Source organism: Lactuca serriola, chromosome 9, assembly GCF_051521515.1.
Source record: "Lactuca serriola cultivar US96UC23 chromosome 9, Lser_US96UC23_V15, whole genome shotgun sequence".
In the NCBI taxonomy this organism is placed as follows: domain Eukaryota; kingdom Viridiplantae; phylum Streptophyta; class Magnoliopsida; order Asterales; family Asteraceae; genus Lactuca; species Lactuca serriola.
In genome coordinates this window covers 157,131,410-157,157,691 of record NC_136416.1, presented here as the reverse complement: position 1 = coordinate 157,157,691, position 26,282 = coordinate 157,131,410, and the positions used below count along the sequence as shown (strand labels likewise).

The window sequence follows — 26,282 nt, the reverse complement described above, 5'->3', positions numbered from 1 at the left end:
AATCCAAATTATATTCGAATGAAATTGAAATTAAAGTAAAATGAAATTGAAATTAAAGTGAAATGAAATCCAAATTAAAGTTAAATGAAATTGAAATTGGAGTCAAATGAAATTGAAATTAAAGTGGAATGAAATCCAAATTAAAGTTAAATAAAATTGAAATTGGAGTCAAATGAAATTGAAAGTAAAGTGGAATGAAATCCAAATTAAAGGCAAATGCATACAAGATGTTCAACTCTATAAATAAAGACGAACATATTATATTCTCATTCACACCTACCAACCATCTGATACACCAATCATGAATCCGAATTACTATACACATTTGTTATCTTCTTATGATCCCGAAAATCCAAACAATCATCCACAACATCCATACCCAAATCCAAACAATCATATACAATATCCATATCCAAGTCCAAACAATTATCCACAATATCCATACCCAAATCCAAATAATCATTCACAACATTCATACCAAAATGCATACCCAGATTCTACCAGCCCGGATCCTCCCCATATTCCAGAAAATGAGCCAACACCAACAAAAACTCCTACCAGCAAACGACAAAAAAATAAAAAAACCTACTGGAGCAAAGAAGAAGAAATGTTGTTGGCAAAAGCTTGGCTACAAATTTCAGAAGATAGCATTACCGGAAGTCAACAACGTGATAAAGAGTTATGGAGACGAATTACTGCATACTATGAAAAAAGCAACACGTCGAACGTTGCAAGAACTCAAGCCAACCTCAAAACGCATTGGCATTACATGAACCCATTTGCAGTTGCATTTAATCAAATGTATATAGTGTTGAAAAGTCAACACCTGAGTGGATGGTCTGAGGATGATCTCAAACGTGCAACTTTTGAGCATTATCATGCTAGAAATGGTGCCGATTTTAGGCACGAACATATTTGGAATATCGTTAAAAATGAACAGAAATGGAAAGGTTCAAGCACTGCATATGGGGCATCTATGTATTCATCAAATACAGAATCTTTCATTAACCTGGATAATGATGAAGTTACAACTCGTCCAATTGGTAGGAATGCAGCAAAAAAAGCAGCAAAAGGGAAAGCTACCAATTCCACTTCGTCATCTGGTAATAGGCTTGATGAAATACTTGAAAACATATAGAAGAAAATAAAAAGACTTTTGAACGCTATCAAAACTCTTTGGATATGAAGAATGCATTGAAAGAAAGAAAGATGAAGATTAAAGAAGAAAAGGTAAAGAATGATGAAATTTCAATCATTTTCATGGATCCCAGTACCATGTCGGAAGATGGACGTGAAATTTGGAGAAATCGTTGTGACGAGATTAAGATAAAATACAATATGAAGTAAAATTTGTATTTTAGATATTGTACTTTTTATTTAGTATATTATTTGTAACTTTTAATTTCTAAATTGTAATCTTTAATTAATATTTAGTAATTGTAACTTTGAATTTCTAATTAATGTAATATTCTAGTTTTATTTATTAATATTATTTATAAAAAAAATTAAAATGATTATGTGGAAATCAATTCAACTCTTAAGAGTTTAATGGAGATTAGAGTTTAATAGATTAAATGGTATAGTTAGTGGAATGCTGATATGACAATCCATTGAACTCTTAAGAGTTAAATGCATTGGAGATGACCTTACCTTACCTCTCGTAGTGTGCTCCAATCTCCATGCATGGCTATGGGCCTATTGCCGCATAACACCACCACCATCCGTTTCATCCTTCAGTTTCCCCAAATTCTCTTGTGTTTCAGGTTCATCGTCCAATGCTTTCTCTTTCAAACATCCTATAAATGGGACTTGTTCCATCTTTCCACCCAAAAAAACCATCCAATCTCCTCCACCTAACCGCTGTAGAAACAAATGTTACGATCAGCATCCCCCCTCAAACCGGAAATCCATCCCAAGCCTCGGCCACCACGCGACCCAGATATGGAAGGTTCCTCCCTCACCGACGATCCTCAGATACGATTGGCGCTCTACATAGCCATGGCCCACGCCGGCGTCGCCTTCGCCCTTCTCCTTCTCTACGGTGTAAGTAAAATCCTCGAATATTATCTCCGGGCATTGCTTTGGGCTGTTATCTGTTCAATCCCTCTTCGAGGAATTCAACAAACCTTAGTTTCATTTTGGACCAGACCCTTGGAATCAGGAATACCAGATACAATTATGGCCGTACCTGCATCCATGTTCAGAGCTTTCATCGGAACCATTATTGAAATCAAAGATCTTTTCTATAAAATAATCGGTCGTCACAAGAGGAGTTTCAATCCTCCGAAGAGGAAACGAAGTGGGTTTTCGATTGTGTTCAGACGATTGGTGTCTTTATGGGTTTTCGTTATGGCGTATGAACAATTTGGTGGACTTGGCGCTACATCTCTGTTAGTATTAGGGTTTATGTTTACGGCCAATTACAATGTCGAATGCATGTCGGTTGTTTCGTCTTTCAAAAGCTATAGCTTCAAACGAACACCTCGCACATCGTTTCTAACAAGAGGAATCTTGAAGAAATTACAAACCATCGTAGCAATCGGATTAATATTGGGAATGATCGTTGGTTCTCTAGTTGCAGCGATGTTTTTCTCATATAAAATCGGAGTTGAAGGGAGAGACGCGGTTTATTCGATCAAACTACGCGTTGAAGAAAGCGATTACGCAGAGAAAATTGGTGTCAAACAATGGATGGCTGAAAACGATGTTAGAGAAATGTTAGCAAAGTACACAACCCAGTTTTATGGAACAGTTTACGAACAGATTGATAGTTTAGCAGCAGAATACAACATGACAGAAATTGTCGATGAAATGAAAAACGTAATGGCAGAAAAATCGACAAATTCTAATGTAACTTCAACTGCACTAACAACACCAAATCCATTCGCAGAAAAGATTCTAAACTTGAGAAGACACGTCAAAAATGGCGAATGGGCTGCAATTTATCCAGAAGTCAATGCTCTCTTCAAAGAAGTACAAATCAGCAGAGAAGATATAATCGAAAAAGCAAAAGAAATTGCTTTTCAAGGAAAAGACATTCTACAAAGAGTTTTAGCCAGTGGTCAATCGATCTTGGGAGGCAGCACTAAGCTTTTGTTCGTGGTTATCGAGTCGATAGTAACCGGAGCAGCCGGTCTTTTTTGTTTTCTTTCACAATCGATGGTATTCATCTGGGTGTTATACGCTCTCATAACATCGGATTCGAAAGGTGTAACTGAGCATGTTATGCTAATGTTTCCGATCCCAAAGAACGCAAGAACACGATGTGTTGAAGTGTTGGACAAAGCAATTTCCGGCATACTTTTAGCGACGGCGGAGATTGCTTTCTTTCAGGGGTGTTTTACTTGTCTTTTGCTTAGACTTTTCAACATTCATTTCTTGTATGTGTCGACTTTACTTGCAGTCGTGAGCCCTATCTTCCCGTTGCTTCCGTATTGTTTGGCGACAATTCCGGCGATTATACAGTTGGTGATGGAAGGGAAATACGTAGTGGCGATTTTTTTGCCTATTATTCATGTTGTGATGATTGATAATGGTGATAGTGAAATTCTAGAGCATATACCTGGTCATAATCCGTATCTTACTGGGCTTAGCATCTTCGGAGGTGCTGCTATTTTTCCATCTGCGGTGGAGGTAAATAATGAACAAGAAACACCATGAAAGTATATAATATGTATGGATAATACGCGACATGATATCTTTAATGACTTTTTTGATGTGTGATTGTGTAGGGAGCGATAGTGGGGCCACTGATAACGACGGTTGTGATTGCTCTCAAGGATTTGTATGTAGAATTTGTTTTGGGTGAACGAAAGGGAATCAAAACAGCGTAGGAGGAAGAAGCAGTGAAGTCTTTTGATATTATACGAAGCTTTGCATGAACACCGTTTTTTAGAATGATGATTAATCATGGAAGCTACCAATTCAAGAGGGAATGTGAGTTGGGTGGTGTGAAGTTGATTTTTGTTATTACTGTTACAGTTCGCAGGCTTGGTTTTTTTTGGAAGGACTAGTGTATGTATTTGTAATTATGCATTTATTTATATTTTCATGTTTGTCATTTTAGATTTTTAGGGCAAACAAGATGTAACATTTGTTCAAAAATCATTATTTAAGATTATGTTATACTATGAGCCGGTCAAATAAGGACAAGAAAACCATCAAACAGACCAAGGGATTACAGTGATCACTTAAGGTTGTGTTTGGCACGCCACAACTAACTGATAAGCTAGCTTATTTTTCGAGCTTTTTTATGTTGTTGTGTTTGGTAAGCCAAAAAGTAGCTTATAAGCTAGTTTTTTGAAAAGCTACTTAAGGCTGTGTTTGGCGCGCCACAGCTAGCTGATAAGCTAGCTTATTTTTCGAGTTTTTTTATGTTGTCGTGTTTGGTAAGCCAAAAAATAGCTGATATGCTAGCTTTTTGAAAAGCTACTTAGACTAGCTTTTTAGGAGCTTTTTTAAAATTTTCCAAATACACATTTTAATTAATTATAGAAACACATATTCTTACATGTCCTTTTATGTAATTTTATATATTTCAGCTAGCTTTTCAGCTAGTTTTACCAAACGTGATTTTTTATCAGCTAGCTTTTCAGCTATCAGCTAGCTTTTTATTTAACAGCTAGCTTTTCAGCCATCAGCTAGCTTTTCAGTTAGTTTTACCAAACGTTATTTTTTATCAGCTAGCTTTTTATTTAACAGCTAGCTTTTCAACTAACAGCTAGCTTTTCAGCTAGTCCGCCAAACATAGCCTAAAATTGGATCCTATCAAGTACTCATAGATTATAAGGGTTATCATTAAAATGACCAAAAATAAAATCTATGTATCATATCAAGGAAGTCTGTCAAGATTGAGATCTTATTTAAGATCATTTTGTGTGTTGCAAGATCGTGATCTAAAGATTGAATCGGAATCGAAAGATCCTTACAAAATAAACTCATATTCAATTTATCTCGTAAAGTCTTGGGTGTGCAATATATATCATTTCTTGATGTCGATTAAAATGTTGATATAGAACCAACTTATGTCGATTAAAATGTCGATATAGAACCAACTTCTTACAACTTGCAATGCGCAATTTCAAAGATTTTTTTTTTCATTTTCGACTATATAATAAAACTAGAGAGGTGGAATCGGATGATGTTAAGATCTTAAAATCATAGTCGGGATCTTAAGATCTCATTATAGATCTTGTTTCATACAAATCCTAATGAGATCGGAATTGCTTTTAGCTTGTAGGGTCTTAAATTTATAAAACCTTAAGATCAAGATCCAGATCTTAATAACCATGATATCAAGTTTCCCATCTTTATCAAAATTGATTCGTAAGATTTTATTGGTATAATCTTTTTCCATGAAATCTTCATTTCACAATAATGGCAAATATATATATATATATATATATATATATATATATATATATATATATATATACACCCTAATAAATAAGAATGATTTTGCCACATGTCCTTCTCTCATTCAATTTGCCACATGTCATTTTGTCATAATTTAAAGATATATTTATTTTTCACTTGTCATTTATTTTATTTTCAATTTCTAATATATTATTAATTAGTTTCCATAAATTAAAACCTACCATAATGATATTAATTTCAAATTTTAAATTTTAAATTTTAAATTTTAAATTTCAATTTCAAATAAATTTACAATTTAAACCTTTGTGTTTAACATTTTGTTATAATTAACCTGTTTAGTATACGGGCCTGATAACTAAACAATAATTTTAATTTATTTATTTTTTGCATGTTTTTTTTCTCATAATTTTTATTTATTTCAAATTTCAAATTCAAATAAATTTCTCATTTAATCGTTTCTATTTAACATTTTGTTTTAATCAACCCGTATAATATACGGGTTTCACAACTAGTCAATATTATTCGAAAATAAATTACGGTATTGTGCATGGTTGAGCTTTTGGCAAGTTAAGGTAAAAAAATATATTTTGTCCATTGATTTCTTCAATCAACAACTCAAATTCTTTAATTAATTAATCATATTCTCATGTAAATTTAATTAAAACTCATTTGAAAAACCAAGTCATTAGCATACAATATAAAAATAATATAGTATTAATCAAAAGGTTGCATCAAATTATGATATTTAAATATAATTCAACTTTTTCAAGCATCTAATGAAACCATAGGAGTATACACGTCATTTCATAATGTTTAATTTTACAACTCATAAAGTACTTTTATATACCTTTCTCAAGGATGTTGATATGATCTTCCTCAACAACTTACTTTGGAATTTGGTTTCTGGTTATTCTAAAATCGTGGTTAAAAAATTGGAATAATATTTTGTTCACAAAAACAAAAAAGATACACAAACATACAAAATAATGTAGATGTTGAATATATTTGTGACTGGGTAGAACCTTTACATCACGACATGATTGTAAATTCCATTGTTTATGTCTCTCAAAACATTTTTTGGATGTAAAATTAAGGAAATACAATGTTATAATTGGGTAGTTACTCAGAGAGAAATGCTTTAATAAGGAAAAAAAGGCACAATGCTGTAGTTAGGTAAAATAAAGTCCTCCAATGTTTATTGGACATTATGATATTTCTGTAGTTGCATTCAACCATGATGTTCCAAGCCAATTCTTCATTTTATTTTCAAAAATCAAACCAAGAAAAATATTTTATGATGAATCACTGCGTAATCTGTTCTAAGTTGTGTAATAGCATAATACGTAGTAAAAAATATATATTCTTTCCAAAAAAATTAGCGGAAAGGGAAACGAAGTACGTATATTTAAAAATCATCATTTCGACATACCACGTCATTCCAAGCTGATCAGCAATGTCATTGAGTGCAATTTCATGCTCTAGTAGACAAATAATAAAAGGCCGCAACATAATTGACCAAATGACATAAAAAAACTAAGAAAAATAAAATGAAAAATGGAAAAAAGAATATACCTTTGTTCTTTAACAGTCAGTGTTGCAATATATGCATCTTTGATTAAAAATTAAAATTTTGAGGTCTACAAAACAGTTTCCACACTCAAGAATCTTCATAAAAATATAAGAATATTACAATAAATCTTGAAATTAGAACTCATTCATGTAACATTCAAAGTCAAAGTCTATTGTAATCATATACCTGGAAGAACCTTTAATTGAGTGTCTTGTTGCATGGAAACATAAATTCATTTTACTTGGTATTGGTTTGTTTAGGGGAGAGAGATTTGCATAGACCAGATTAGGAGAAGATTGTTAGTGTAAAGATAGAGAAAGTGTGAGATCATGGTGGCACCGTGAGAATCAATGATATGGTAAAAATCTAGAAAGACTAAGAGTTCACTTGTTAAAAATCGATAAAGATCGCCCATGATTGCACTAATTTGTGCAGCCAGTTAAAACTACCTTGATTTCATTCATTCAATCGTTGCAGTTTCAAGAGAGAAAAAAAATCATGAATTCATTCTCGTCAGTCACTAAAAGTTTATAATTGAAGATTATCTATGAAATCAATACACTACAATATCATCAAACAATGCAATAAATTAGAAAATTTTCATTAAGGCGTTTCATCAAAGATTTGGTGTGCATTTAAATTTACAGATTTGTTCATCAAGCATGCTTATTCTAATAAACATGGTTGGAGTGATAGAAATTGATAGAGAAAGAATATTGTGATAACTGTCAAATTCAGGTCATTCTCAGACTCATGCATCTTTTTATAAACCATATATATATGCACAACATGTTATGGCCTAGTAGTATAAATTAGGTCATAATCTTGTAGAAACTAGGATCCAACTAAAATCTAGGACTAATATACTTGACTCTTACGATTCTAGTAGGTTGTCAAGCTACTGTAGAAAATGTCAATACTCGAATTAGAACGAACTCCAAACATTTGTTACAATTGAAAAAGAGTATAAAACCCTAAAAATAAATTAAAATCTTCTAATTTCATTTCAATATGATGGTGAATATCAAACAATGTTCCAAAAACCCTAAAGAGCCCAAAAATCCAAATTTATAAACTTTAAAAGTTGAAAAACTCTATAAGATTTGTTATGAACCACATTATATCAAATTTAAATAATCAAGTTATGGGATATAATCAAAGACATAAAAATTTATTTATCAAACATTAATCATAATTTATTAGTTAAAAACAAAGATTTTAAATAAATTAAGAATTAAATAAAGAAGTCTTTTTATAAAAAATTAGGGTTTTATAAAAATTTAAGGGAAAGTATATAAACTTGAATTAGGAGAGAGAGGACCTCTCTTATGCTCATAAAATTCGTCCACCCTCTCTCCCATACTCTCTTTTCCCTAAAACTTTAATCATTAAATCTATTCTTACACTTCATGTCCCTCTCTCACTCCATTCTTTCCCACACTCAAACACTCTTTTTCTCTCTCAAAGCCACGAAATTCTCCAGCCAAGAACACCTCTCAGCCTTCAAATCTTCATCTTCTATGGTTGTTCTTCAATGTAATCACGAAAATCCTTCATCTTCCTTCACTTTTCTTTATTGTTTTAAAGGTTTTTCTTGCACCTCTCCTTCTTCTACACCATTCTTTATGAACATACATGAACATATCCATGAAATTTCGAATTTGATGATGATGGTGGTAGGGTTTCGCCCAAAAAACAACATGCATGTTGTTTAATGGTGAAATCCAAGGACCAAAACTTATGTTAAACCCTAAAATATGGATTTTTACAAGTTTTAAAGGTTCATCTACCTTATGCATTCAAGTTTTTCATTTGAAAACATCAATATGAACAAAATATATCCATGCATGGTCTACAAACCATGATGCATGTGATGCACATCAAGTTAAAAAGCTTGATGATCAAAGTACATTGTTAATAATGCATGTAAATGGTTTTATTCATAAAAAAAATCTAGATAGCCTTTTCTGGTCGAAATAAAATTTCCTCAAATTTCCAGTAAGATGATATGAGGATCTGGAAAATTCCAAGAGTTTTTATCATTTATTTAATTTAATAAAATTATTACAAGAAAACAAGGCCATAAATCATTTAAAATACTTTCTGAAGTCTATAAACCCTAGGTAAATTCGTGGATGACCCCTAAAGTAAATAAGACATTTTAGTAAGTCTCATTGATTTTTGTTACTGTTTTCTATGGTTTTGAATTTTCTTTTTGTTTAATCCAAATAAATCATAAAACCACTTTAGGTAATGTGAAAAGGCTATATAGTATTTTTCGCAGATCCTAATGCATGTGGAATAATCATAAAAATATTTTCAGAATTTTTCATATTGCATACCTATTTTTCTCCGATTTTTGTATTTATAATGGACTAATAATGAGAAAAATAGTTCTAATCGTCCAAACATCTTGAAAATTTACCAGAAGACCTTATAATATATTATAACTCTAAATAAAAATTTGGATGATTTTTATATTCCGTATACTATTTTTCTTATATTTTTTAAGATTAAATACACTTAAATCCACAAAATCGTATTATAATATATAAAAATCACCATTAGTATTTTTCCTGGATTATGTTCGCTGAAAATGAAGTTTAAAAATTTTTTGGTAATTTAATTTAACTGTTTGGTAATTATTCACCAATTAATGATTATTCAAGAGAATAAAAACAAATAAAAATAAAAAAAATTGAAAAATATCTTTTATACTTTTTCCAGCTTCTACATATATAATTACAGTGTTACAAAAAGTTTGGGAAATTTTGGAAACTTCTTTATATTTATCTCCATTTTTGTTAGAATAAATTCACAAAAATCATAAAATTGGGGTAAAATGTTTAGAAACCCATTTATATATTTTTCCCAGCTTAAGTATATTTAATTTCATTAATATAAAAACTTTGGGAATTTTTATCATCTGGATTCTTTTTTTAACGAATTTATATTGTTATCAAGGCTTAAAAATTTGGAAAAATAGTTAAAGACATCAAAAGTTCAAGGGAAATTTTTTGGAAGACTTATACTGTATTTTGAATGAAAATGTAAAAATTGATGAATTTTGGAAACTGTTTGATAATATTTTTGGATTTTAGGAGTTTGAAAACACCTTTAAATGTGTTGAAATACCCTTAATTAATATTACAAAAATATGGAAAATAATATCCAAAATTATCTTAATCACATGAGTTATAAAATATCACCATTTCAGAAAAATAGTTACCCATTTAATAAAAACCAATATTAGAACAAAAATTTGGCATTTCTCTATATGTAGAATTTAGTATGTTAGCATTAGATTTCGACATAGAAACTCACTAAAGTGTGTTTGATGTCGTAGGATCCCAATAGTAAAGCGTTGGTGTATTCCGAGGCACCACTTATAGCTACTTGAAACATTATGAGTATTCACACCTCCCCCTATTTTCGGTTTTTATGTTTTGGGGTGGAAAAACATGTCCAAATTAATTATGATTGATGTATTTATATTGAATTGTATTAAAATTGATTGCTATATTTTGTTGTGTATGTGTATGTTATTGTTAAAACATGAGGCCTTATCGTCTTAAGTCCCTTCCACTTTACTCCAACCATTAACTCTTTGAGCCAATGGTCATTATGAATAGCGCTATTAGGAATTGACAACTCCTCACTCACCCGATTGCTTGAGTGCATGATACCATATTAATCTATGGAACGATAAGCATAGATCTTGGTAGGGCATCGGTCATAGGATTGGTTGTGAACTCATTGTTTGCTCATGTACATACAAGCTTGTTATTTATTATAACAATAAACTTTGTTTCTCATTATAGCAATGTACTTGTATTTATGGAAAGTTTTATACCAAATCTTGATTTTTAAACTTGTGAACTCACCAACTATTTTCATAGTTGACCCTTGTTTTACATGCTTTTTTCAGGAAATAATTGGTAAGTGGGTATAAATATTCATCATCATAAAGCATGCCGCATCGTGTGGAAGTTATTTTATGAAGTTATCTTTTGAACAATGTTATTTTGGAAAAACTTGTATTTTGTTTTAATAATTATGGGTTGTAAAATTTTAACTATTACTATGGTGATATATCTTTATCTTTTGCAATGAAACCTTTATCGATGTCATATCTTGCGTTTCTGCTTTAGCGGGGTGTGACAAATATGATGAGAGAGGGCTTTGTTGACTTGACTCCCAGCACACGAATACCAATTAACCCCATCAGTGGATATCATTGCATCACATAGTCTGGACATCAAAATAAACATCTTCAGATTGAATTATTAGAAATTTCACTAAGACTAGTTTGAGGGTTACCGATTGTAACCTTAAAACATGTTTAGGTATGATTCTTATTAGATATTCATCTAGATCTGGTAATCAATTTCTTTTGAACTCGTTTAACTTTGAGACATTGAATCTATGATTACAAACCATCATCAATAACTTTGATAATCTTTCAATGACTATAGGTTCCTGCATAGCCTTTATGGGTTCTTCTTCTTATATTAAAGAAAGCATCTATTTACATACGAAATCCGATTAATTCAAATTTGGAGATGATCCTGGTTTGTTACGATTTTTGTTGCTGATTTGCTGCTAATTCATGGTTCCTGATTTAATGCATCAATATTTTAAACTATCACAAGGATATTTTTGGTACTTCACTTTATAAATTTAGGTGGGAAAAAGAAGCTGAGGATGGTTGAGGAGATGCCACATGGCAATAAAGGTATTGTTTTATTAGAATAGGGTACACACACACACACACACACACATATATATATATATATATATATATATATATATATATATATATATATATAACGAACGAGATTATTCTAGGCCGTGTAAACAAATACTAAATTGGATAAATATAATATATATTATAATTTACGTAAATTGCATAAAAATCATTATGTTTTTATTTTATTTTTTTAATTTTGACATTTTGGTTTTTTTTCGTAATGTAAACATTATGTTTCTGATTTGTTGCAAAATTAACCATTTACATGGTCATTCGGTCATTATAGCTAACTTGACATAAGACACTAACATTGCATAATGACATATGCATCCTATGAAACATCAACAGTGGTAATCGAATGACCATGACCATATAAATGGTCAACATTGCAACAAATCGAAAACTTAGTTTTAAATTGCAATAAAAAAATAAAATTGAAAGTTTAAGGACTAAATTTGTAATTGTTCAATAGTTGAATAAGAAGGTATTCCAGAACCTTCCAACCCCTTGAACGAAATTAAGGAGGGTTTTTTGGGTTTTAGGAACATTCCTTATGGATAATTATGAAACTAGATAATTCTGGATTTGAAATAATATTATTTTATTTCAAATTAGGGTTTCTAGGGTTTTCCAATCAGCTAAAAATAGGGTCCTTCGGCATCATATTTTCACAAACAATATAAACTCTTTAAAGAGCCAAAATTCTCCTCTAGCATCCTCTCTCCGCAAGTCTTCTTGTTACTAGGGTTTTAGGTACAAGCCATTAGAGGCATCCATTCATTTGGTGCTAGCTTTCAATGTAACCCTCGATCTATATGAATTTTGATTTCTATAGCCTTCCCTTAGGGTTTCTTGATGTTCATAGATTATTGTTATCAATAGATAAAACATAGATCATTTCTAAGTTGCATGTGAACTTAAGGGTTAAGTGTTTTTCCGCTCTCATGTATTTTTATAAGCTAGAAAACCCATCAGTGGTATCAGAGCCATACTTTTATGTTGATTTTGCATAAAATGAATAGATCAAAGAAGGTAAAATGTCATATTAGCCCATTAAACTTGTCATTTTTGGTTTAAAAGGTCACTCAACTGTTTATTTGCTATAGAATGGTAATAAAGTCACATATGACCGTTTTAAAATCTCCTTTAACCCATTACATTAGGTTACTTTGACACGAATTAAATATACTGGTAATGTAGACTTACACGTAGGATACCACAACCTAATTGGAGTATTACATGGTATGAACAGTATAACCCTTAAGGAGCAAGGGTTCTTACATGGCATGTGGTCCCCTATATAAACTTGCATTCCCCTTTTGGGTTAAACGTCCTCAGTTTGTTACCCTTACAAAGCACCAATTGTCTACCCTTTATCTTCCTTCCCTCTTTATAACTTCCATCCCTACCAACAATCATGGGTTCAACAAGTAGCTTTTCGTGCGGAGGATTCCACACGTCGGACTTAGGACATCCCCACTGATAACGAGCTATTAGCTATGGAGATGCAGGTCAAAATAGAAAACATGAGAAACAAATTCACCATGGAGCTCATCGAAATTAGGGATCAGATGGAAATGATGCGGAAGAGGTTCAATTTCAGTGTGTGGATTTTAATTCTTGGACTGGGTGCTGCTTTGATATGGGTTTATTGATCCTCCAAGTAGTGTAGGTTTATGGACCACCGAAATCGTTTTGTGGATGTCTTATTAGGTACTAAAGTTAGTTGGGTTTGTCTTGATTTTGGTGGTAATGGTGTTAGCGGGTTTAGTATATGTAATGTTGGTTAGTTTATGTGTTTATGATGACTAATTTTGGGGGGTTTTGTTTGTTTCGTATGATTACAGTCATGTAATGGCGTTTTGGGGGTATCGATTAGCCGATTACCCTAATTATTGTTCACGAATCAATTAGTGTATCCAAAATGTGGTTTGAATGTTAATGAAAAAAATATTTCATATTATCTTTTTGGGCCTTATATTTTGGATGTTGGTCAAAACAATTTTAATGCATTTCAAATCAGATGTTGACTTGTTGCAACAATGGTGGATGCATTGTGTTGAAGTTTTAGTGTTCATTTTAAAAGATAGTACATGCGAAAGTACAATGCTATTTTAAGTGAATTCTTAGGTGCACAATTGACAACAAAAGAAGTACAAAACAAACATGTTAAAGAACATAAAAAAGTACAATCATCATTCAAAGTACAAGGCTATTTTCATACCTTGTAATTATCAACATTCAAAGTACATGGTTTTATTCTTGAAATTGTGTTTGAATCACTCACATACACATTTTAACATACACATCATAAGATAACCATGACAACATAAAAACAAACAATGTAATCCAAGTCTATTGGTGTGGTTGAAGTATCACCTTCTCCATTTTTTCCATGCACCTTTTTTGCCAACTTTTTCTTAAGTATCCTCTCTGACTTCTTTCTTAGTCTAATTGTAAGTTTTTGTTGACCCTTCCCTTCTTTAACAACACTTCCACCCTCATCATGTCCCTTGCCCTTGGTAACACCACTTCCACCCTCATCCTTTGCCTTCCCTTTTTTTAACACCATTCCTCCCTCGTCTTGTGTCTTCCTCTTCTTCACACCACTTCTACCTACATCTTGAACCTTCTTTCTTTTTACCTTTATTTTTGGGGGTATTCAAATTCATCACATGTCGACTTGTTGTGCCCTACCTTCTTACAAAAACCATAGTCAATCCTTTTTCCTGCCTTTGACACTCTGTGTGATCCACCGACATCCGTAATGTCCCTCTTCCTCTTAATAGTGGGTCTCCCTGGAATTTTCCTTTTTAGTGGTGGAAATGGTCCTATGCAGTCTATTGGGGGCCATATTGCACTCCCATTCATGCTTCCTATTAAGTATTTATACGTGTTTATATATATGGTTGCATGATACAAAGGATCTACAAAGACCTCTACATTCATGTTTACATAAGATATGGTTGCCACTGAATGAACACAACCATATCCATTTAGTTACCACACCCTACATATACATGTTTTTTTCTTCTAATTCAACACCAAGTGACTCTCTTAAGTTTCTTATCTCAAAGGTATTCAATCCACTATCGATAATAGGCTTATTCCGTACATCTAAGAGCACATTGTTAAAGCTCTCAGATAAGTTGTTCTCAACAACATCACATTCCCTTCCTTCCTGAAAGAATTCTCTGGACCATGACTTTAGATTCCTTCCCATAATATGCACATATGTAAAAGGGCTCAACATTTGAACCTCTTTCATTGCAACATTGAAAAAAGGCTCAGTTGATGCCTTACTTGCATTCCAAAATAGTTTCTCATAATGAGCACCATCATATCTCTTCTTGAAGTTAGACAAAACATGTCTGGCATATTGCCTATGTTCTATGTCTGGGAATAAATCTTTAGCTACCTCAATTAACCCATGTATTAACATCATATGGACAGTCAGAACATGATCATAATTAGTAATGCATAATTCATACAACCTTACCTTATGTTGAACTGACATCTGTTCGATTAGGTGTCTAAGCCCATAACTATAATTGGTATGTATTTGACCCGATTGTAACATGGTCCTTTTGGGTTGCCTTCACCAAAGCAATTTGATAGGATGGACTTTTTGAGAAGAGGTTATTTGTGGTTTATTAATATATTATAAATATAATATATTAATTTAGAAATCATATTATTTAATTAATATTGATCAAGAATTAATTTGGAATTAATTTAGTGATCTAAAGATCTTGATTAAAGATATGGGGATTAATTATGTAAATCAATAATACTTATAGTTTGGCTAATGATCCATGGTTGGTTAAGGTGGGCTAAAAATATGTGATAGTCCATAAAGGTTTAACCCATGTAACCCATGAGATATGAAGAGTCATCTGAACTAGGGTTTGCATGGATGTAACCCTAGACTTTCCCACACTATAAAATGATCCCCATAGTCACCAAAATCAGACCCAAGCATTTTCCAAGAAGAACACAACCAATTTTGAGCTTCTTATCCACTTCTTATAAGCCTCCTTTTGCACTTGGTGTTTGTGACACATTAGAGGCATCATATTTGAGGTGCTAAAGCTTTTGAAGGCTAAGAACTCTAAGCTACATTAAGAGGTATTCATCTACTTTGGTTTTATGTTGTATATCTCAAAGTTTTTTATGCTAGTTTAGGCTTTATGCTTTGGAAACAATATTGCATGTATAATTGAGAAAACTAAGATCCAAAGCATCTAGGGTTGCATGTGCACCATAAGGGTGTTATTGTGCTTAAAACCCAATAGTGGTATTAGAGCCAGGCTAGTTTTCAGTTATATTGTTGCATTGTTCATTGTTCAAAGTTGAAGCAAACTCAAAAAAGTTTTCTGCCAAACTGAAATCGTCGAGTCCATAGATGACCTCGACGAGTCCAAAGCCTGGCTCGACGAGTTGCACTGTTTGATGGCAGATTTTTGGGTTTTTTTTTACCTATATTGGATTAGGATTACTACCACAAACTGTTTTGTATCACAAAATTCGTTCTTTTTTGATATGGTAGTCATTATACTCATCCAATGAAAAGATAATTGTCAAAGTTTTAAGACAATTGTTGGTTATATGATTAACAAAGTTACATGTAAAATTTTGATTCGATATTATCTTGCTTTATGAGTTTAGTTAGATCAATCATGAATTATATGATAATTTTATTTGTTGGAATTGATCTAAATGTTTTAATAAGTTCCATAACTTGTCCTCAAGTTATGGAACATGAGAAGTCTCACCCATTAAAATAACATTAAACTCATAAGTTATGGAAATGGAGAGTTTTGAAGAGTTTCAAAACTTGCCCTCAAGTTTTGGAATTTATAAAGTCTCACTAATGAAAAATTTAATTCCAAACCCTAGAGTTTTAAAAGTTAAAATTCAACCCTTATACTATTATAATATTAAAAGTTAATACTTATATATATATATATATATATATATATATATATATATATATATATATATATATATATATATATATATATAAGACAAACTAGTCTTACCGTTAGTAGGTCTCATTCATGAAGCCTGTCTATAAGGGGGGTATAAGGTTACTACCTATAAAATGGTGGTTTAATGGGTGTCCACTCTTACCCATTGCTTCTTTAGCTGGTGGAGGGTCGTTAGCCGAACGGGTAGGATAGGACATTAATCCTCATTAATAAGTATAATGAAATCATTAAGTAACTAAACCCTAGTAAATTCCCAATCTTAGTTACTTTAGGAAAAATGTGAAAATGGTGCTATTCCATGAAATTGCACTTTGCACCTTGCTGAGTCGTTAGTGGAGTGTGTGTGGTTAACCGACACACTAATTTGGGACTGTCAAGGGTGGCAAAGGGTAGCTTGATGTTTGTCATAGATCAATGGAGCGCATGTGGTTAACCGGAACATTGATTAGGTGATAAGCGACATCAAGAGTACCAAAAAATTTGCATGGTTATTCACACTTTGTTTATGATCCTCAGTATCCCAGTCACAAACTTGAAGGGCATAATTGAGATTTAAACATGCCATTGAAAAGTTCAATGAGTGTCAAAGAATCAAGGAATTTCAATTCATTTAAAGCTTTATAATCTATTTCGTTTTTCATGGTGGAAATTGATAATTGTCATTTACCTACCTTCAGATATTTTACAATTGGATTACGACATCCCTCTTCTGGATTGTAGAATATTGTGTTGGGTCCTAGCCTTAATATTTCATTTGGGTGTAATATTAAGGATTATCATCTAATCTAAACTTTGTTCTTCTTCCTTTTCAGATGCCTATCCCAAACAATACTTCAGGTTCCAACCCTTCTAGCTCATTCTCCCTCATGAACTTGGTTGGTAGAACTATCTTCGATGGGTCAAACTTTAACGATTGGATTCGAAACATTCGTATGGCCCTTCGCTACGAGGACAAAGAATATGCTCTCGATAAAGAGCTGAAGGAGATTGATGAACAAACTGCTACTCCCGAGCAAATCGAGGAATACAGGGTTCATGAGAGGGACGCGAAAAAGGTGTCGTGCATTATGATTGCTAGTTTGTTACCATGACTGCTGAGCTTCAAAAGTTCTATGAGGACTTCTAGCCCTTCGAGATGCACCAAGATTTGATGGAAAGGTACCATTAAAGTGCTCGGCAGGAGAGGTATGAGATCATTGCCTCCATGATCACAACCAAAATGAAGGATGGAGAGTCCATCACGGCCCACTTGCAAAAGATGCAGAGATATGTGGACCGCTTGCTGAAATTGAATGTCAATTTTGATGAAGAATTGGTCGTATATATCATTATACACTCTTTGCCTTCTTGTTATGATCAGTTTCGTATGACATATCATATGAACAAGGAGGAGGTCACTCTTAGCAAGCTTCAATGCATTCTAAGAACTGCAGAAAGCAACTTGAAAGGCAAGTCAGTTGTATCCACTCCTACTAATACTACTACTGCCCCTATTCTGGCGATTGGACATGGGAAGGGAAAGAAGAGGAAGGCTCCTTCCAAGAGCTACAAGGGAAATTCCCATGATGGATCCTCTTCTAGTGGAACCAAAGGTGGTCCTTCTAAGCCCTCTACCAATCCAAGGGAAGCAGAGTGCTTTTAATTGTCATGACAAGGGGCACTGGAAACGAAGCTGCCCCAACTACTTGTAGGGCATTAAGGATGAGAAGATAAAGCCCACCTTCGCAGGTATTTACACTATTCTTTCTAATAACTCATCACATGCTAATTCTTGGGTCCTTGATACAGGTTGTGGATTTCACATTTGTTCTGATTTGCAGGGACTAAAAGGAAGTAGGGATGTGGAGCACGGGAAGATAAACTTAATCATGGCAAATAGGAAAATGTCGTCTGTCACGAATATTGGAGTTTATTCTTTATTGCTTAGTAGTGGGTTAAATTTGGAATTGAATAATTGTTGTCACTCATCGGATCTAGCGAGAAATATTATTTCTTTTCTTAGTTTGTATAAACAAGGTTTTACTATTTCGTTTAATAATAAGATTGGCTCAATAAATGCTTATTATAATGGAATTTTTTATTTTGAAGCATTACCTTGTAATGGTATATATGAAAATGTGATAGTTGTAGATAACCTAGGAAATAATGTGTTGAATATTGATTTGTCCAATGGTTTGGACAAGGCATGCTTGTGGCATTGTCATCTTAGACATGTCAACAAGAAGTGCATAGCCTAACTCCAAAAGGATGGAGTCTTGGAGTCATTCGACTTGAAGTCGGATGACACTTGCGAATATTGTTTGCTTGGAAAGATAACCAAGTCACCATTCATTGGAACTTGTGAAAGGGGTGAAGGTCTGTTAGATCTCATACACATCGATGTGTATGGACCCTTCAGATCCACCACAAGGGATGCTAACCGCTTCTATGTGACTTTTACTGATGATTACAGCTGATATGGCTATATCTACTCAATTAAGCATAAGTCAGAAACCTACGAAAATTTCAAACAGTTTAAGCAAGAAGTGGAGAATAAATTTGGCAGGAAGATAAAGATGCTTCGATTCGATCGGGGTGGTGAGTATCTTAGTATCGAGTTCCAAGACTATCTTAAGTAATGTGGAATTATTTCACAATTGACGCCACCTAGAACACCACAACTTAATGGTGTGACTGAGGGGTGCAATCGAACCTTGTTGGACATGGTTTGTTCCATGATGAGTCGAGCTTCGTTACCTATCTCATTCTGGGGGTATGCCTTAGAGACTGCCGCCCATATCCTTAATCTAGTCCCAACTAAGAAGGTTGCCAAAACACCTCACGAGATGTGGATAGGGAATGTTCCCTCGTTAGCACACATAAAGGTTTTGGGTTGCGAGGCTTTCGTAAGACGAGAGACTCACGACAAGCTCGAACCTCGCTGTGAGCGATGTATTTTCATCGGATACCGATAGATATCCTTTGGGTATCTCTTCTATAGACCGAGTGACAATGTTGTCTTCGTTGCAAGGAGGGGAGTCTTTTGGATGAGAGAACCAATATGCCAAGAGGACAGTGGGAGGCAAATTGATCTTGAAGAGCTTCAAGAGTTAAGTGGTGAAGGAACCTCAAACACTAACACTCAACCCAAAGAGGAAACTCCTGTTGAACCGATTAACGAATCCGTACCTCTGCAACGTTCCAGTAGAGTTAGTGTTCCACCTATGTTACATGGTTTTCATATAACAGCTGAAGGTGATACATTTATCAGTGATAGCACATTGATAAATCTGGATGAACATAATTACTACAAGGAAGCCATGGCAGGCCCCGAGTCTGTGAAATGGAAAAGAGGCTATGGACAACGAGATTCAGTCCATGTATGACAATCAAGTTTGGAACTTGGTTGACAATGTGCCAGATCGCAAGACAGTCGGGTGCAAATGGATCTTCAAGAAGAAGACCGACATGGATGGGAAAGTACACACATATAAGGCGTGACTGGTTGCGAATGGATTTACTCAAACTCATGTAGTTGACTATGATGAGACCTTCTCACTAGTTGCGAAGATTAAATCTATAAGGGTTATGTTAGCCATAGTTGCATTTCATGACTATGAAATATGGAAAATGGATGTCAAAACCACTTTCCTTAATGGAAAGTTGGTTGAAGATGTTTACATGTGTCTGCCAGAGGGTTTTGTCAATGCAAAGTACCCTATTAGAGTGTGTAAGCTTGAGAAATCCATCTATGGATTGAAATAAGCATCTCGCAGATGGAATCTTTGTTTTGATGAGAAAATCAAAGAGTTTGGATTTTAGAGAAGCGAGGATGAGTCTTGTGTATATGTCAAAGCTAGTGGGAGCATAGTTAGCTTTCTGGTGTTGTATGTAGATGACATACTGCTCATAGGAAATGACATCCCAACATTGCAGGAAGTGAAGTCCTGGCTTGGGAAGTGTTTCACTATGAAGGACCTTGGGGAAGCTGCTTATATTCTAGGGATAAGGATATTGAGAAACAAGAGTAAAAGACTAATAGGACTTTGTCAAAGTACCTACTTGGACAAGGTTTTGAAGCGTTTCAACATGGAGAATTCTAAGAGAGGTGACTTACTTATCCAAAGCAATACCAAGCTGAGTAAGACTCAGAGTCCGGGTATAGAGGCTGAGATAGCGGAGATGAGTCAAGTTCCATATGCTTCCGCAGTTGGCTCGGTCATGTATGCTATGACTTGTACTCGCCCTGATGTGGCCTTTGCTTTGAGCATGGTCAAAAAATATCAAGGTAATCATGGTAAAGCTCACTAGACTACAGTAAAGAACATTCTTAAGTACCTATGAAGGACTAAAGACTAGGTCCTTACCCTCGGTGTGAGTGATGACTTGAGAGTGACAGGGTATTGTGACGCCAGTTTTCAGACCGACAAAGATAACTTGCACTCTCATTCGGGCTGGGTGTTTACCCTGAATGGAGGAGCAATAACATGGAAAAGTTCCAAGGAGGAGACTGTAGCTGATTCAATGTGCGAATCAGAGCACATAGCAGCGAGCGAAGCATCGAAGGCGGCGATATGGTTGAAAAACTTCATCGGAGACCTTGGAGTTGTACCATCCATAAAGGAGCCTGTGGAGATTTTCTGCAATAATGAAGGGGTTATCACCTTAACCAAGGAACCGAGAGATCATGGAAGATCCAGGCATATCGATAGAAAATACCACTTCATAAGACATCAATTAAAAGAAGAACACCTCGTTGTGAAGAGGATATCATCAGAGGACAACCCAATAGATCCCCTTACGAAGGGACTGATTAGGGTTAGGCACTTGCAGCATACAAGGGGCATTGGGCTAACAGACGATATTAGTTTTAGTGGTTAGATAAATATTTAGAAACTTGTAATAGCTAAATTGTAATTGACATTTGATGATTGAATAAAAGGAGTTTTATTTATAAGTAAAGTTACTATCTTGTGTTAATTATTTACTATTGTTTCACTTTTGCATGTTTTGACTTCCGGAATAATAAGATTATTCAAACTATCCACAGTCGATCATACTTTGGAAGTTGGTTATGAGGCTAGATTGTCATGAATTGGCTTGTAGATTGTCTAAGGTGTTAGACATAGCAAAAGTTTGCTACAACATTCATGAGTGCTCTTGAAATAAGATTTGAGTATTGGATTAAACCCACGTTCACTTGAATCACTTCTTGGAATTTATCACGAGTGATTGTGAGACGATAATATCATATAATCTTCAAACCAAGATATATGACTTGTTGACTACGAGTTGGTTATGCATTGATGGTATAAAATGCATCAGTAAGTTGATGTTATAAAAAGTATCATTGTGCATGATTTAACGAGTAGTTAGTACAGGCATATAAGTCGAAATGTTGAATCAAAAGTGACCCTTTTGAACTTCAGCTACCGTAGTTGTCATGCCACCGCAGTCAAGTCTCTTCATCAGCAACCGTAACCGGAGTCTCTATCTACCGCAATCCTTTTTACTAGGTTACTTTACTTATCTTTTATAATACTCTCTATTGTCCAGTATGCCTTGCATGGCTACTCTTAGAGATGTAATCTAGTGTAGTTTGTGAGTCTCTATAAATAGAACTCATTCTCTTGTATTAAAACTTACGCATCTAATTCTGAACACACATCTCTGAAGTTATCTTTTCTATCTCTTTTACTCACTCTTCTTACTTTCATAATCGATTACAATCTCTCTTCGGAGCAAGTCTTCTGTGACTTAACCACTAAGTTTGATGTCACTTATTAACTTGGCTTGAATGCATTCCTTGTTATTAATCAGCTTAAGTGTATACTTGATATAACAATTGTTGTCATTTCCATTTCTTTACTTTTTCGCAACTAACTCACTAACATCTAACTCTAAATATTATTGTTGAGCTTTTAGATCCGTCGAGATTAACTATTCCACAATATACTTGTTCTAACGTTTGTTCAAGTGTGTCTCAAAGTTTTTCTCTCAACAATTGGTATCAGAGCCATAGTGGTTGTTTTTTGAAAATCAGAACTCTGATTTTTCGAAGAGCCTTCTAAACCACTGAAGCTCATTTCTAAAACAAAAAAACTTCAAAATATGGCACAATCGTTATCTCTGAATGTTTCCAACAGTGTTGGTGGTTCTAATCGAGCCCCAATACTGGTTGCAAATGAATATCATCACTGGTCACAAAGAATGGAAAGATACTTAAGGAGACTTGGTAGAGATATATGGCGATCCGTAGAAGAAGGACCACGTGTCCCAGTCCTTACACCAGTCCAAACTGGTGTAGCTATAACAAGACTAGGAGGAGGTCAACCAGCTATGAGCCGTCCCACCAAGGATGATCTCGATAAAATGGAAAATGATGTTGTTGCTTTTTATGAAATCTCCTATGGAGTTGCTCTTGACAACTTCGAAATTATCATAAATTGCAAATCAGCAAAAGAGATCCGGGATGTTCTCAAGAATCTGTACGAAAGCTCAGAACAAGCTCAAGACAAGAAGCTTACAACTGCACTCAATGAGTTCAACAACTTCAAAGCTCATACTGGCGAAAGTTTGGAAGACTCCTTCAAAAACTTCAACCTGATTGTCACCAAGTTATCCAATGCGGGTACCATCCGCAGAAACCATGAAACAAATCTTCAGTTTCTTAATGGCTTGGGAAGACATTGGACCACGGCTAAAATGATAGTCCAAGGCGATAGAAAGATTCATTCCTTGTCACTCTAGAAACTCTATGGGGAACTACAAGCACATTAATCCACCGTACTTAAAGATTGTGCTGACTTCGGAGGACCTCTTGCTCTCATAGCACAAAATCAATCTTACTCTACCTCGTATGACACTGTCACACCCCGAAACCGATGGCGGAAACATTCCGGGGCGGAGGACGTCATTTAAAGTATCACAACCAATGTACATAGCAAGCATAGTAAACACAACCATTACATTACATAAGAATATTTACACTTGTTTGAAAGCATAGTAATACATGTTTATATATACATCAGTATAACAAAAGTATATACAAGACTTCTATATGCACCGTCTTCTCCAAAAGTAAGCGGGATACTTGTCTAACGTGAACCTAAGAATACAAGCAGTTTTAGAAATATCAGCATAAAGCTGGTGAGTTCATAAGCGGTTTGTTTCTGGTGAAAGAAAATGTTCCTCTAAGTTTACGAAAAGTTGTTTCCCAAGAAAATCCCATATTTTCTTATAAAAGAAGTTTGGTTATCCATATGTTAAACAGCCTGTTTATGAAAAGTTATGTTATCCCAGGAAAAACCCTTATTTTCCTTAAAAGTTGGTGGTTGGTTATCGATCCGGAATGAAGTGTACAAGTATCTACCATACTTGTATCGTTAAGTAAAGTTTCCCTGAAAGTTTGGTTATCCTTGAAAAGTGCATTAGTCTTAACACGTATATAAAACTAATCAGTAGGTTGTGAACTAATACCTAAGGGTATTACTGATACCCTATAGTAATCAAAACAGTTATTACTTTGAGGTTAGTTCACTAGGTTCATTATTACTTAAAAGTAAATCTCCATTATCTAAGTTTGCGAGTTCTATAACCATATGATAAACTAGATATGGCAAGTAAGAAGGCCAGTATCACTTTATGACTTTTGTCACCCGTAGACCTGTCGGTACCACTGTAGCTAGTAGCAAGGTGCGGGGTAGTCAGCCCCGTATAGATCTATACACTCAAGTCATGTTCTCCCTCCGAAAGATTCTGGTTACAGGGTCGGTCCTACACTCGCGTATCTCTGTGGAGTGTTACCAAGGACGTGTCTCCAATCTTAAGAATACGAATTTACAAGATATAATATGGAAAATCCTATTTTATGAATGGCATGAAATCCTTTGTGAAATATAAAATATATCATTTTATAATGAGTTTCACAAGTTTTCCTTGTTTTAGTTTCGAAAACAAACTCTACAAGTTAAACGGTTGGTAATACGGTTTCCTGTGTTAAAAGCATGTTGAACATGTAAACATTTCATACGAAATAAAAGGATTTTGAGTACAAGTACCCTTGTACTTTTTCTTGTATTCCCCCTTGAAAACATGAAAAACACGGAAAAGGTGTAGGGGTATGAACTCACCAGACGAGGATGTGCCGGTAGGACTCTAGGTGTCAATTTAGGGCTTGAACACACGCGAGGGTCCTATTTAACATGAAGTGATACATAATTGTATCTAATTAGACATTGAACCACTAATTAAGTAAGATAATACACTCCGATGCGCGAAAACACCTTATCTCAAGTGTTGGAAGTGATACGGGTTGCATCTAAGGAGTGTATGGCCTCGTTAAGGAGTTTACTCTTCAAGAGTAAACCCTTAGGGGTGTTTACGTACCAAAGACCATATCCCCCATGAGTTTACGGCCGTAAACTCATGGGTGGGGTGTTTTTGGGTGATTAAAGGTCTTATATTGCACAAGGGAAGGTTCTAGGGTTGATTCAAGGGCTTAGGAAGTGATCAGGACTTGAAATGACCTTAGAAATGGGGTTTACGGTTCTTGAAGGACCCTTGATGATTTTATTGCCATAAACACATGGTGTTTACGGCCGTAAACTCATGCGTGGCTTGTTTTTGCGTTGTTTGGTGCTTCAAATGAAGGGGTACAAGGTTCTAGGCATTAATGCAAGCTTTTGGAGGTGTTTAAGGGAAATTTAATACCTTAAAAAGGTGTTTATGGTCCATGAATGTTCATGGGCCGTAAAATCATGTTTACCCCCTTAAAGACATGTTTTTGGGGTTCTAAGCTCACACATGCAAGTCCCTAAGTTATAGCTAAGCATTAGGAGTGATTTGGAAGGGTTTTGGGGCTTCAAAACCCACTTATGGGTGTTTACGGTTTTGGAGGGTGTTCCTCAACCGTAAACACAAGTTTTTGGGGCTTTTGGATGATTCAAAAACGAATTGGCATGGATACTAAGCTAAACAACAAGCTAGGAAGGATTACTTACGATTTTGGAGCTTGAATGAGGCGTTTTTTGATCAAAACCTGAGTTGTAGAGAGAGAGTAGAGAGAGAAAGTTATGAGGGTGGGAAAAAGCTTCAAATGGTGACTACTCAAACCCTTATATAGGGTTTGAGTTTGTGGCCAGGTGGGGATCTACCCAATACCGACGTTAAACGGAGTTTATGGCCATACCCGATTAGATGGTCGTAACTGTTGGGTTTTGATCATTCTAACACTCCTAAGTGTACATGCAACCCTAAATACCTTGTATCTATGTTTTCTATATTATACATGCAAATAAGAACTTTCCAAGGTATTATCCTAATCTAGCATACAAAACAATGAATGTAACAAGATAGAATACATACCTCTTTGATGTAGAAAGTCTTCATGAAGCTTGAGTGCCTAGTGCCCCAAGTGTGACACCTCAAATGGTTCACACAACACCAAATACACTTGGAATAACTTGAGAGAAACTTGAACACTCCTTGAAATCGTCTAGCCCTCACATTTACACATAGTCCCCGATTTCTTGAGCCATGGGATTCTTTTATATGGTGGCTATTAGGGTTACACCATGTAACTCATGACTTTACCCATTCCTTATGCTCCATGTAT

At 34.5% G+C, this 26,282-nt stretch overlaps 1 protein-coding gene across 1 annotated transcript; it reads left to right on the top strand.

Moving 5' to 3' along the window:
* Positions 1 to 1,697: 1,697 nt before the first annotated feature.
* LOC145077148 (uncharacterized) lies at positions 1,698 to 4,134 on the top strand. Its single transcript, XM_079022920.1, has 2 exons — positions 1,698 to 3,633; positions 3,732 to 4,134. Exons 1-2 carry the CDS (start codon positions 1,873 to 1,875, stop codon positions 3,831 to 3,833), a joined length of 1,863 nt encoding a protein of 620 aa, XP_078879046.1. The 5' UTR covers positions 1,698 to 1,872; the 3' UTR covers positions 3,834 to 4,134.
* The last annotated feature ends 22,148 nt before the right edge of the window (positions 4,135 to 26,282 follow it).